This window comes from Erigeron canadensis, chromosome 7, assembly GCF_010389155.1.
Source record: "Erigeron canadensis isolate Cc75 chromosome 7, C_canadensis_v1, whole genome shotgun sequence".
Taxonomy (NCBI): Eukaryota; Viridiplantae; Streptophyta; class Magnoliopsida; order Asterales; family Asteraceae; genus Erigeron; species Erigeron canadensis.
The window spans coordinates 10,693,907-10,707,929 of NC_057767.1; the positions used below are offsets into that span (position 1 = coordinate 10,693,907).

The window sequence follows — 14,023 nt, forward strand, 5'->3', positions numbered from 1 at the left end:
ACCCACAAGTGTAGAATACAACAAGTCAAGTAATCACTAGATATGACTAGTATGAAACGTCAAGTAAGCACTAGATTTGACTAGTATTACGATAATTATAAATGCAAGAATATATATAACGTAATACGTACTTAAGCAATATAAAGATAAGCAAGTAAAGTAAATGGTGAGACACAATGTAATTTTCAAGTGTATTTTATTTATTGATGTTAAATAAGATACAAGGTTGTTGCGGAACAAGATATTACAAAGTAAGTATCTAAACAACCTATGAATTACAAGTTATCTAATTTTGCTAAATAAACTCCTTGATCGAAATACTTAAAGTTGTGAAGTATAACTGTTTAGATCGAGAGTATTTGAGCAAAGGCACAAAATTGCAAAAGTATGTAATTTGGACGAGGAAGTGACTTAGTATTTATAGGCAAAAAGAATAAATATAATATTCTTTTTGCCGTACAAATATGGTTACATGCATTTAAGGAAATTACTTTAATTCCTTAAATGCATTGATTAAAGTACAAGAATAAAGTCACATGATAGTGACTTGTCTTCTAATTAACCATCCACCTTTACATGCGTGTAAGGCTTTTAACAAAGGACAAAAGGATTGTCCGGGTAAAGGCATGTAAAGGCATAAAGTCAATTCCTCGTAATCAGTGTTCAGACTTGTAAGGTCTAGAATACTGATAAGGACTCCAGTCAGGAGATCTGGTAAGTCTTCCAGTGAGCTCCGCTATTTGTCAGACTTCAGTCTTCGACTTCAGTGAAATGTTCTTCAATGAAAAGATCTTGACTGGAGTGAAGTCCAGTGAACCAATCTGGTGGAATCCAGATTCCTGTACAAGTAAGTTGTTCACTAGTCTTCACATAATTTCTGGACAAATCTTCAGAGGGCTCCAGTAGCCACGTCTGGAGCGAGTCCAGTAAATCTGGACCTAATAAGCTGTAATTATTGGATTAAAATTATCTAGTTCTAGTTTAATATTTACACGTTGTAGTTAAATTTCAATTTAAACTTTTTAATCAATTTGATGAAATTGAGCGATATGATTGGTTAATAAGTTATTAGTTCCTGTTTTACAGTATATATTAAAATTAATATTAAGATTAAGATATTAATTATAAAAATTAGATACTTATAAATATATTAATTTATAACTAATGTGATAGTTATCTTTAGTTAAATTTATAATAATTTATAAGTAATGTAATAGTTATCTTTGTTTAGATATACTTAGATTAAATGGTCGGCATTGACATAGTTAATGTAATATGTTTAAATATATATCTTGTATTATATTAAAAAAAAATTAAGAAAAGTCAAAATTGAGATTTTAGAAATATCAAGAGATGTGATTGGTTAATAAGTTATTAGAGCAATTTTGTTTTAGTTTAATAAAGGATATGTATAATTAGAAAGAAAGAATAAAATTCTTGGTTTTTTTAAAAGTTTTTTAAAATAACTTTTTCAAGAAATGATTGATATAAAAATGTCCTTTTGATTTTCAAAGCACAAAAATAATGCCTAAGCTAATAATGATATAATGAGAAAAAAAATTGGGTTTACCGAATTGTCGGGGTTGAACCCGGGTAAGTTACAATGTTATTGAAAAATTAATTGTATATATGTGTAATTGGAATAAAAGATTTATGGAGAAAGAATAATATTCTTGGTTTTTTAAGGGTTTCTAAAATAAATTTTTTTTGAAGATGATTAATATAAAAAAATGTTCTTTTGATTTTCAAAATAAATTCATTAAAAAAAAAAAGGCTAACTAAACTAATAATATATAATGAGAGAAAAAAAGAAAATAAAAAGATTTAGGGAAGTCGCAATGGTGAACAAACTGTCCTACCATTAAGTTTCCGTGAAAAATATGTTATAAACGGTTACAAAAGTTCACAAAATCGAGAACAACACACCGGCTCACATGAACACCACCCACCACCATCACCATTCGTCTCTTGTTTCAACGGGGAGACACCATCCGCATGTCGTCTCAAGGTACCAAAAAAAGGAAGCTAAAACGCAGCCTTTTAATTTTTATTTTGCGTATATATATTGCTTTAATTATAATTCCTTAGAGTGGTTTTGTTTGAATTTCTTAGATCTGGGTAACTTATTAATATGCGTGGATTGGTATGTTAATTACTTGATATGTACCTGTAATGGGAATTACTTGTGTTAGCGAAGTAATTGCTCTAGCCGAGGTGTTGAAGAACAGAGCATTTAAATTAAGCTTGTGGAAAAAATTGTTCTCATCCTTGTTTTATTCATCACTTTTCTTCAACATGGTTCTCATCCTTGTTTTATTTCTTATATATATAAAATAGACTCTTGTATTGAACGTTATATAATTCGGGTGCTAAGTAAGCATTTGTTCCATGTTTCCTGTAGGATTTTGGTTCACTTGTAAGCTTACTACATCATCTTTGTATCCTGCAACGGTTTTCTACTTAATCAATTCAATCATGACAAGTCCCTTTCGCCACATTAAAAAAAGTTTATTTCTTTGAGTTATTTGCTAACAAATCTCATTTTATGGCTCCGGGTTCGTCACATCAATCTAAAGCGTCCTGAAGCTCCTAAAAGCTTCATGCCAAACATACCCCAAATGGGTTATCTTATGGAAAAAATTGTTCAAGAATCTTGTGTAATCACAACCGGATGAACCTGGAAAGTCAAATAGGGAACTTGTAATAGACAAGGCAAGAAGTCAAGAGCTTCCCTTGGACCAGAGCCTTGGAGAACTTTACACAACTTATTATTTACATTATAGGCGGGAATTGGTTTTTGAAGGCTCTTTGGGATTTTAATCTTGCTAGTTTGGGTGTGCATCGGTCGTTAACCAGGATGCATGTAGCCAAGGGAAAACCAATTGGTGAAACTGTTAACGTAATGGAGAAAGATAAGATCGATATGGATGATGAAATTATCACCCTCGTTCAAGCTTAACAAACTGGTGCATTGTCATACATATGCAAAAGACAAGAAGAAATTAAGGGATCAAGAGTTTGTGATTTCAGGTATTGTCTTTCTCTATGATTGTTCAGTTTTCCAACTTTTTGATGCATGTGTTTAGTTGGATCTTGTTTTTTTTTAAAGTACATATATACTTACATTATACTAGAAAAATCTCTTTCATGTCTTTTATGATGTCCAATCTCCACAAATGGGTGTGTCAAGATTATAACTGGAATGACTCTTTTAAGTTGGAAGAAAAAGAAAAAATAAAAAGATTGTCCACTCAAGAATATCTTTTTCGACCATTTCTCAAGATAAAATCCCTAAGTTAACAGTTTTTGCGTTTTGATAAAAACACAATATAGAGAATATTGTAAGATTCAAACTACCAATCACGATGTGACACAGCACCTTTTTTTCCATGCAATATAACTGTGACGGGCCGCCCACTTTTCCCCACCCAATAGTATATCACTCTCCTTTAGTCGTCCGATAAAAAATGTGAAACATTACATCCCCTATCTGTAGCTCTAATTAACTGATCCTCATTCATTTATTTGTCAAGGCACAATAATCATTCTCAAAACACATTTCCAAAGAATTCAAAACTGATGAAGTTCTTAGATCTTATGTGCGTCTAATAATAAGTTTTCTTTCAACTTCATGCATCTATTGCTGTTTACGTTCCCAAGTTTCATTTTGGTTTATTCAAATTAGAGCAGTTTTCTTTCTGAAAAAAACTCTCTTATAATACATGGACTCTATGGACTCTGCACAATAAAAAAAATGCATGGACTCTTTTCTTTGGACAGGGGTAATTGGTAATATGTATAGCGCAGACGGAGCCTGTGCTTTGCTAATTAACTTCATGTTTTCAGAAAGCTATAAACTGGTCATTCTAATGTATAGCAATTTGACTACTGGTGATACATCTTGAACATGTATATTATCATCATCAGCGTGGCATCATTGATCTTTCCAGCTGTTGAAGCCCATATCCATGATCAGTTTCATTTGTACATGAACAAAGTGTATGTTCTGTTGAGTGTCTTGTGGACTTTAAATTGTCATAAGAATTTCTTGCAGAAGCTGGAAGATTTGACTTAGTTTAGATTCATGTTTGTACAGTACTCCGTTCAGTTAACTTGAGTTAACTATTTCTTCTCTGTTCTCATATATAGGGTTTTTGAAGATGTGTTTCACTTTTTGCCAGAAAAACAGGTATAAAAATTTTTATATTGGGATTATGACATGTTCTTCTTTTTGGTTTATTGTTTTTTTTTTTTTTAATATAAAACGCAGTTTTAGATTTATTCTTTATTCTTATCGTATTTTTAGAGTTTAGATTTATTCTTTATTCTTATGCTATAAGATTTATCGATTTAAGGTTTTAAAGCTTTTTTTTTTAGAAAACCCGGTTTTATTAAGATGTACAAATCAAAATATATGTAACACGATTGATGATATCCATTTAATGGTGTATACTTATGTTATTTGGACCCAAATTTGGTATTTTTAGTTTTGTAGCCCATTGGTGTACACACTTTAAGCTTATTTCATGCTTCATATGTAGTTCTGATTATATTGCCTGTGTTATAAGGTTCATTGCATAGTTTAGATCTCATTTTAGTGTCTAAACTGATATGTAGGAGTATTGTTTAAGGACTATGCGTCGATCTGAGGCTCTGGTTTAATATCTCCAGAGGCCATTTTTTACTCTTCTAATGGTTAGAATAGGTGTGAATCCAGGGTATAAGAGTTTTCGATGGTAGTGTTTCGTTAGATGAGGTGGTGCAAGGAATGAAAAAATTTTCAAAGGAAACTTGGTCTCTCCTTATGAGGTGGTGCAAGACATCCAAAGTCTAGGCTTTTTATGGGTAAAAAACAGAGTTTCGAGGTTGAATCTTTAATGGAGAGTCGGAAAAACTCTTGCTTTTTGTAGAGACATTTCTCTGCTTTTACTTGTATATCATCATATGTTAATTTTTTTGTTGATTAATGAAATTTGTCTTTCCAAGTTATCATAATTATATCATCATATATTAGGTTACTTTTTGATTCGTAATTGTATCAAAGTTTTTCACGTGAGCAGTTTTTGTTTGCATCATTGTACCTTCTTGCTATGTAAGTTTATATTAAGTCGACCTATCACTCAGTGGTGTTTTTTTTTTTCAAGCTAGCTATTGTATCCAACAAAGTAAAGACAGGTCGGTTTTTAATCTCAAATTTATACCAAGCAGGTACCTGGACTATTAGAGTAAAAGACTTAATGTTTGTTAGTACACCTATGCATTGTAGATTCCAAACTCTAAAGTTAAATAACATCAAACAATTTTGATCTACTCTTTTACAGTTATAGTTCCCAAAAGTTATCATTAAGGAACAATGAAGGAGAATTCAGTTGAGGATCTTTCCAGATGGAGTAGTGACTGCAAAGGATGGAGTTGAATGAGTTCTAAAAATAAGCCTACTGAGACACAACCTTAAGATAGGGTGGGTGTTAGCTATGGTTTCTGTTCAAATTGCAGGGCCATTAGACTGGCTTTCTGAATTAACAATAGATCTTAGCTATGTGGTATTTTGGTAAGTCTTGATAACCTTAATGACTTGGTTAATAGACAATATATTGCAATTGGGAATAAGCTGGTGTCAAATTAGAAAAGCAGTGCATATAAAATTTTGAATTTGGAAGCATTTGATTTGACCAGAAAAGTCAAAAGTCAACCTTCTTTATAAGAAGTTTTATAGCAGATATGGTGTTGGAAGTTCGATTCCCTATTCGTATATGGTTGTTTAATATTTTTATAAACAGAGAGTTAATGACTAATTGTGTTCATTTCATGTTATTAGTAGTTAGAATTGTGCTATTAGCTTTTTTCAAATATGTGAAATCCAAGAATATCTCTGAATTGGTTCTAAATTTAAAGTAAATGCTTATGGGGTTGAGTCGTTGAGACTCTTTGTTAGCAAGATTATGTGTAATTTGCCTTTGTCAAGCTAGAAAGCATTTGGCATAACATATAGATGGGAGATAAAAGAGCAGCGTGACAATTTAAGATATTGAGACACGTTTGGTTGGGAGAAATTAAGGGAATTGAAATGAACCAGATAAATGAAATGTTGAGAAATAAAATTGACTGAGAAATTCAATAAATTTTCATGTTTGGTAACCATAGAGTAATTAACCTGAGAAATTATTTTTTGTGTTTGGTAAAATCTAGAGAAATGAAAATAGACAAATATATAAATAAAATATTATAACAAAATAATCAGCTTTATTTGTCGATGCTTAGCATCATCATTAACATTTGTAATAAAAACAAAAAGAAACTCAAAACAAAGGTTTCTTTTGAATGTTATGGAGCCACAATCAACATGTTGATGGGTTTACCTGATTACATTTGAAACTTACATGTACATTTCTATAACTGAACAGGTAAAGCGTAAAGGTTTATAAAGTCAAAATATGTCAAAAACTACAAACTAGATTATGCAAGCGCGATATTGAGTTTCTGGATTTTAGACATGAATACGCGTTGAACAACTTTTAACTTGTTCAGCACATTTATGTATTAGCGGAAAGTATTTAGTTTGAGTACATAGATTGGAATATTGGATAATTGAATAACCCGTTGTAAGTTTGTAACTACCAAGTTCTGCATATATTTGATAGTTTGATACTACAAAAACAGAAATCACATAGTCCAAGAAATCTGCCGAAGCATCACCTGTAAACAATATATGTTTATATTACAACTTACAAGCCACCAGACAAAGCTTTAACTTAAACTAGTAGGAAAACATGTAATTAATAGAAATTATGATACAAATAAATGATAATCCATAAATTCCAGGTCTTATCATCTACAGGACCAGAATACAAGGATACCGTGTCCAAAGAGGGTTTAATGCAAAAATTAAGCAACAAATAATAATTATAATATAGTGACTTTATTGAGGAAAACTAGAATCTTGTCTACAACCAGCCGGTATCACCTCACCACCCAAGAAAGCTTGAACAAACAGCGACTCTAACCAGAGAACAAGGGTAACAATAACGCTCACTTTAAAGACGCAACAAACACATTGATGGGACAATGGTCAATTATTCTAGTCGGCTCTAGATTGACCAGCTCGAGAAGAAAGGATGATGCCAACAATAAGACCGTAGAGGGCCAGAGCTTCAGCAAAGATGAGAATAAGGATCATCCCAACAAAAAGTTTCGGTTGTTGTGCGTTAGCCCTGGAATGGATAACAGTTACATTAGAATAATCGCACTCCCATGATTAGTAACAACAGAAAACAGTACAGCAGCAGACATCAAACAGCCCAATAAACAAATAGCAATGACAGAAATAGATATTCCTTTCGAGTCAGAGTTAATGGTAGCAATTTCAACCCATTTGCTCAAGCACTGCTGCAGTGGTGGATCTACAAATTTTAATAGGAGGGCCTAAAATAACAACCTTAAGAATTGAAAATCACAAATGCTATACAAACAGCATCAAGACTATAGCCAAAGAAAACATCAAAATAGCCCAAAAGATCTTTAAAACAACACACATAAGTTCCTAAACAACCTATAAAGTCTAAACAGCGCTAAGCATCGTAAATGGATGAAACAACTTGAGCTGCACAAACACATTTAGTAAACAATTAAGAATATTTTTGGTCATGATTGCCGAAAGGCCCAAAATAACATTGTGCTAACAGCACAAATATCAGCAGCAATAAATTAGCTAAATTTTTATCTTCATACCCTCAAATTTAAGACCAAGAAACTCGTTTACAACTTCTAATGGCATTAGTCTTCCATGCATTACATACAAGGGTTCCCATCATCAAAGAACTTTGTTCCTATATGCTTCATCACAAATTTTGTAGAAATGTGCCTAAATAGCAAGTAAATATCATATATTTCTCCCAAACTTACCAAAATTGAGAGTTAGGGATTTCGGTTACCTTTCAAATTGAAGTTGAATATCAAAGGTGAGAGCCATAGGATTCATATCAATGATCAAGTAAAAATAGAAAACTTGAGAACATTAAGTGCGGCCAGCAGAGAATGAGAAGATGCTATTTTAACGTTTTGGTCAATGGCATTGTTTGTAACAGAAGACAGAGGAACAAATGACAATTACAAAAGCAGCTAAAAAAAGACCTTGATTCACTTTAATTTCATGGGCTAAAAGGGTCCAAGAATACTTGCTTTGGGGACCTACTAAAAAAAGCACTGGCTCCAACTATGTGCTCATGGAAGGGTTAATTCGGGTTAATGTTTTATCTCAAACTTCTCTAATAAAATAGAGTAGCTAAAATGAAAAATTGTAGCCTAATACCCCGTAAACTGTTTCCAAAGATTAGATTATCCTTAAACTTAGCGTTGTTAAAAAATCAAATAACTAATTATTTCATCTTTTTTTGGTGTGAACGTAAAAGCGATAGCAGGTCAACCAACTCCATAGGGGGCCGGCATGTTTCGAGCTGCACTAGAAAATGAAAGGTTACCCACTCAACCAACTTGTCAACTTTTAAGCTAACAAACAAACGCTACTAAAGCTTCCATTTCCTTTTCCTGTGACTATGGCTAGACAAATTCTCTTGCTACTACCATAAAAAGGCATTCTCTTCTCTTTTCCTAATTCTTTGGCTGTTCTAGTTATCAGCAGAGAGTTTTATTTGTCTTGAAAATACACATTCACATTCACATTACCTTTAGCATTTTGTGTTTGGAAACAGTGAATAGCATGTTGGGACAAGATGTTTAATGCTCAACTGAAACAGTTGAGCACCATGATCTTCATGATAAGAAACAAAACTAATCAGGTCAAGATTGCTTAATGTATAGGGCATAGCTTTTGTGCGAGGGCATGTACATTGAACTTCATTAAGCTATATAACGAAGTTCGTCAAAGTCAGACCAAGTAAGAAAAAGTCAAACTTATTAAATGTAAAACAGCACACATACAGATGCACTTTATAGTTATACTGTCATCTACTCATCTCTGCATTAATTTTCGAGACTCTTACACCTTTTTGACAATCACCTTCTGTTGTCCTTTGCCAGGTAAAGGACCTAAGATTCTCAAAGAGTAATATATAGGGTTTACATTGATATTATTATGTCTAACCTATGGGACTTCAAACGTTGCACTTGAGAGAGTGTCCCATAAGTAGCTGCCAATGCCTTCTTTGAAAAAATGGTTCTTGGTCTTTTAGGTTATCCAGATTTTAAAATTGATGCAGGTTACTTTGTTAAAATCCACCTCCCTAGCTTTTGTGTTACACTTTCATGGTATATCTAAATATCATGCCATGCCTAGTTTGCCTACATATCTACAAATCCTCCAAATAACAAACCAAACAAAGATGTGCTACTAGTTTCTCAAGCAGCTTAATATGTCTATAGCAAGCGGCAAGCAACCAATTCTAATACATCATTTAAAACAGCACATACAGATCATAAGCAAATACATACTCATTATCTATTCATCACAACATAAACAATCGTAAACAAGTACAATTAAGAAACATAGAATTACCTGACACCGGCATCCCCCACAATTCCAATAGCCATACCAGCAGAAAGACCAGCAAGTCCACAAGCCAAACCAGATGAAAGATGAGCATAGCCATCAAACAGATAGTAAGACTTAGCTTTCGGGTTAATCCCAGTACTAATAATCACAGCAATAATCAAGCCGTATATACCCAACACTCCAGCCATAACCACCGGCACAATCGACTTCATCACCAACTCAGGCCTCATCACTCCCATCGAAGCCACTCCAACACCACTCTTCGCAGTCCCATAAGCGGCTCCCATACCTACATACATATAACACGATAATCACAAGCTAAATACGCATGACTCTTAAGCATGGTTTATGTTTTCTAGAGGCCTAGAGGTGAAATTTCTTTAATGACTAATAAAACAGCTCTAGAAATGAGAAACTAAAACTAAAGTCTGTAGATAAGGCTTATATATATATCATTCAGATCGCACGATACTAACAAACTGAACCCGCAACTAACATTGAACCATAAGTTACTGGGCAAAATTTAAAAAAAAATACAGTTAAGTTACTGAACAAATTTTATGTTTAAAAGGCTCAATTAAACTTTAGTTATTCAAAAGTCATTGAACCAAGTGTCTTTATCCAGTTTCTTATCCGGATTTATAATGACGTTTGAATAACTCACTCCACCGTATTTCCGATAGACTTATTCATATATGCTGAAAAAGATATATATATATATATATGAGAAAATGGAGTATGTGGCTGTTAGACACCCAAGTTTGGGTGTAGAACCCCTCACATACTAATTTTTTAATATATCTATAAATGCTTGCCCCCCGTGCTTTTTATGGATTAAAAAAAAAAAGATTTGAGGGGTTCTACACCCAAGCTTGGGTGTCTAACAGCCACATAAACCCTATTCAGTAACTAATCAAACACAACACTTATTCGGTAACTAAAAACGCATTTTTCCATGTCGATGATTTCCCAATACTCTATTACTATTCTATTTTCTTATTTTTGAGGCCTCAAAAAGTTAAAAAAGCACTCGCACTATGTGTCAAAAGCAAGCGAAATAATCAGGATGTAATGCAAAGCTAAGGTCTGTATCTCCGGCTGTCACTAAGATTTAGAGTCGCTGTGCGAAAATTCTCTAAATACTAATACCAAAGAGTAAGCTATTTTCCTTTTTTTCTTTGTTTAGTATTTACGAATAATAGATATCCGATCGATAACCGATTAACCTCTTATTTAATCGGTCACCTCGATTAATTTTTTTTTTATTTTAGACTTGCAAATTTTTGTGTTGCTAATATGTTTGGAATCAGATAAATAACTGTAATTTTTAGGGGACGGTTATTCCTATGTACAATATTTTGTTGTTATTTGTGTGTTAATTATAGTCGATGATCGAAATTCTAAATATAAATATATAAGATTAAATTTAAAAAGATATGGAGATATTGATTAAATAAGACGTACAGGAGAAAACGAGGGCAGCAGCGGCACCAAGGAAACCGAAAAACGGAGCAGTTTCATCGCCTGAGAAAGTTGATGATGACATTTTTTTTTTTTTTTGATCAGATGATGATGAAGAAGGTGACCGGGTTATTGTTTTAGTGTTTGGATCTGATCCGAAAATATGTACACATATACAATCACGATAACATATACTCGTATGTCTTTTAGTTGAATGTAACTTTGGTAGCACTAATTATTTTTTTTAACCACAAGTTGGTAGCACTTGATACAAAGGACAAGGTTACCGCACGCAATACGACGAAGGTGACGGCGAAGACGGATGCTGCTGATAACGGTGACAACGGTATGTGTTTATTAAAGTAAAAGTAATCGATTTAGTCATAACCATATAAAAATATTTAATTGCATTAAGGGTATTATAGGTATATTAGTTAAAAATATTTAAATTATGAAATAAAAACGAAGTATAATTTAGGTATTTCAAATGCTGAAAGTTTAAAATTAGGGAAGGCGTGATTTGCTTTATACATGAATATAGATATAGATAGATAACAAATTTACAAGACTTGTGCACTATTAACTAATCTACCAACCAGCATATATCCGTAAAACAAATCATTTATACATTATCTTAATTTTATAAATTGTATAATTTTCATAGATACTCGAATGATTGTTATGTTGGCGAATATACCGAGCTCAGTTATGGTTTAAAGCGTTGATTGACCATCCAATGGACACAGAAATAGATTTTTTTTTTTTTTCTCAATTGTTGATAACTACTTAAAAGACAATACAAAAAAGGAAGATAAAAATTTTACTTGGTGATGTTGTTAAGCATTTTCTGACTAATGGATCAGTTAATATTCATCCTATCACTTAAAAAAGGTAGTTTTCTCTTTTTAATTTTGAGATACTATGATATGATATAATTTAAGAGAAAAAAAAAATTAAGGGCATATGTTTGATAATAGAATTATAGACATAGATCTGACTTAGATTACAATAATAGTAAAAACAAGGTAAAATCTCCCATTATTAAAACGGTAATTACCTAAATAAACAAAAAAAAATCCCTTTATTTCATAAAATTTAGACACTCTTTTTCAAACTTACCAATTTAAACATTATACCTGCGAGTTTTTGGTATTAACCTCACGGATTCTGTCAACCAATCCATGTTCGCCACGTGTCATTTCCTTTCTCTCCACCCAATGCCCCAATCTTTTCTCTCTTCCGTCTTCCTCCATCTCCATATCGGGTTGTATCAAAACCCTAGGGGTCCCATTAAACAAATCAAGATACTAACACCACAAACCCAACTATTGTTCCTTCAATCAGTTAAACTACATTTACGGTTCTACACTTTATGTTTTGTGTTGAGGAGGATTTTCCTTTGTTCATTTTCACTGAAACATCTTCTGATGATTCTTTGTTGGGTATTTTATGATTACAATTTACTAAATAATTGATTTCAAGAGATTTTAACATCATCAACTTCTCCCCATCCTATAAAAAAAGTCGATCTAAGCAGGTAAATGTTTTTTTTAAGATATGAATTCCGTACCTTTAGAATTTTTGAACGAAGATTCAAGTAGCACCATCTCATGCATTACAACAAAAAAATACGAATTTCACATGATTTAGGTTCCTTTCGAGAAAAAGTAAAGAATAAAGAGATTAATACATTTTGGAGCTTTTAAAATTTGTTCTTTAACTGATGGAAGGATGCGGTTTGATGGGTGAAATAACAAAAAAAAATGATAGATTTTAATTATATTTTAATTAGAATCCGCAAAAGGGTGAGTGATACTGGTGTTTTGAGGGAAAAGAAAGAGAATATGCGAGGTCGGGTGGAGACCAAATGTAGGCGATAAGCACTTGGTGAGTTCTGATTTGTTGCATTAATCCGTGGGTTGTATACTCAAAGAGCTCACATGAGTATTGTATCTAAATTTGAAAGTTTGGAAAAGTGTGTTTATTGCTATTTCCAACTTATGGCTACAATGTTCTTGTATGTCATGGTTCATTTTCATTTGATTAGCAATTTTTTAAACTTATACAAATTTCACACACCCAAAAATAAAAAGTAAAACCTTAAACCTTAGTTTCATGTTCTTATTATTGAGAACCCTTGATTTTAACCAAACCAAACCTCGCCTCCTCTTTGCACGACCGTTCAATTGACGTAGAAATAGATCATGTTTTTTTGCAACTATTGATTAAAAGAAGAGACAAAAGAAGAAGATAAAATTTTACTTGGTGATGATGTTAAGCGTCTTTTCACTTGGATCAACCAATAATCATACTATCATTGAAAAAAAGGTAGTTTTTTCTTTTTAATCTTGGGATAATATGGTATGAACTATTTAAGACATGATAATCTCAATCATAGAAACTAAAAGGTATAACATAAAATACCTATACTTATTTTTATATGAATTTTTTATTTATTTAAAATTTAAAACAATAATGTACCTAAAAAAAATGTTAGTGGTTTTATTTAAACGAAGTAATCTTTTTTTTCATAAAATATTTATATTGGTCTCAAAATCAAAGTTGGCCTAATATACACAAAATTATTAAGTTAAATATATGTATTTATTTACGAGTATTAACCATGATCCCAACCTTATTAAGTCAAAATAATTTAAACCTTATTAACCTTAACCTTTAAATTTACCCTATAGGACACATATGCTGCATTCTTGAGTTATATTTTTAATAGAAAAGAGAAAAAAGGATAAGAAATAAGGAGAAAAGTGTATTTTTGAGTTTTTTTCTAAAGAAAAAAAATGAGAAGATAGGAGAAATTAAACACTTTTTGATCCCAAAATTTCTAACCCAATTTGGAAAAATTCCCCTAAAAAGGAAAACTTTTTATGGCCAATTACTATTCTATCTTTGACCATAACCTTTAATATAATATCATAGAGAATAATTTTATAAAAGTATCATTTTTTCCTTTGCTTCCTCGTAAAGAATGCATTTTCTCTATTATTATTGTTTTCTTTTCTATCACTATTTAATCATCTTTTTCTTTTCCTTTCG

The 14,023-nt window shown here is 32.0% G+C and overlaps 1 protein-coding gene and 1 long non-coding RNA gene across 2 annotated transcripts; one reads left to right on the forward strand and one right to left on the reverse strand.

Moving 5' to 3' along the window:
* Positions 1 to 1,844: 1,844 nt before the first annotated feature.
* Positions 1,845 to 4,182, forward strand: LOC122608165. Its single transcript, XR_006325179.1, has 3 exons — positions 1,845 to 2,008; positions 2,402 to 3,030; positions 4,150 to 4,182. It is a non-coding gene; the product is annotated as an uncharacterized LOC122608165 (long non-coding RNA).
* Positions 4,183 to 6,746: 2,564 nt separating this feature from the next.
* On the reverse strand, positions 6,747 to 11,149 carry LOC122607958 (V-type proton ATPase 16 kDa proteolipid subunit-like). Its single transcript, XM_043781041.1, has 3 exons — positions 10,973 to 11,149; positions 9,512 to 9,797; positions 6,747 to 7,211 (listed from the first exon to the last, which is right to left on the reverse strand). The coding sequence occupies exons 1-3, from the start codon at positions 11,052 to 11,054 to the stop codon at positions 7,079 to 7,081; spliced, it is 501 nt and encodes a 166-aa protein (XP_043636976.1). The 5' UTR covers positions 11,055 to 11,149; the 3' UTR covers positions 6,747 to 7,078.
* Between the last annotated feature and the right edge of the window lie 2,874 nt (positions 11,150 to 14,023).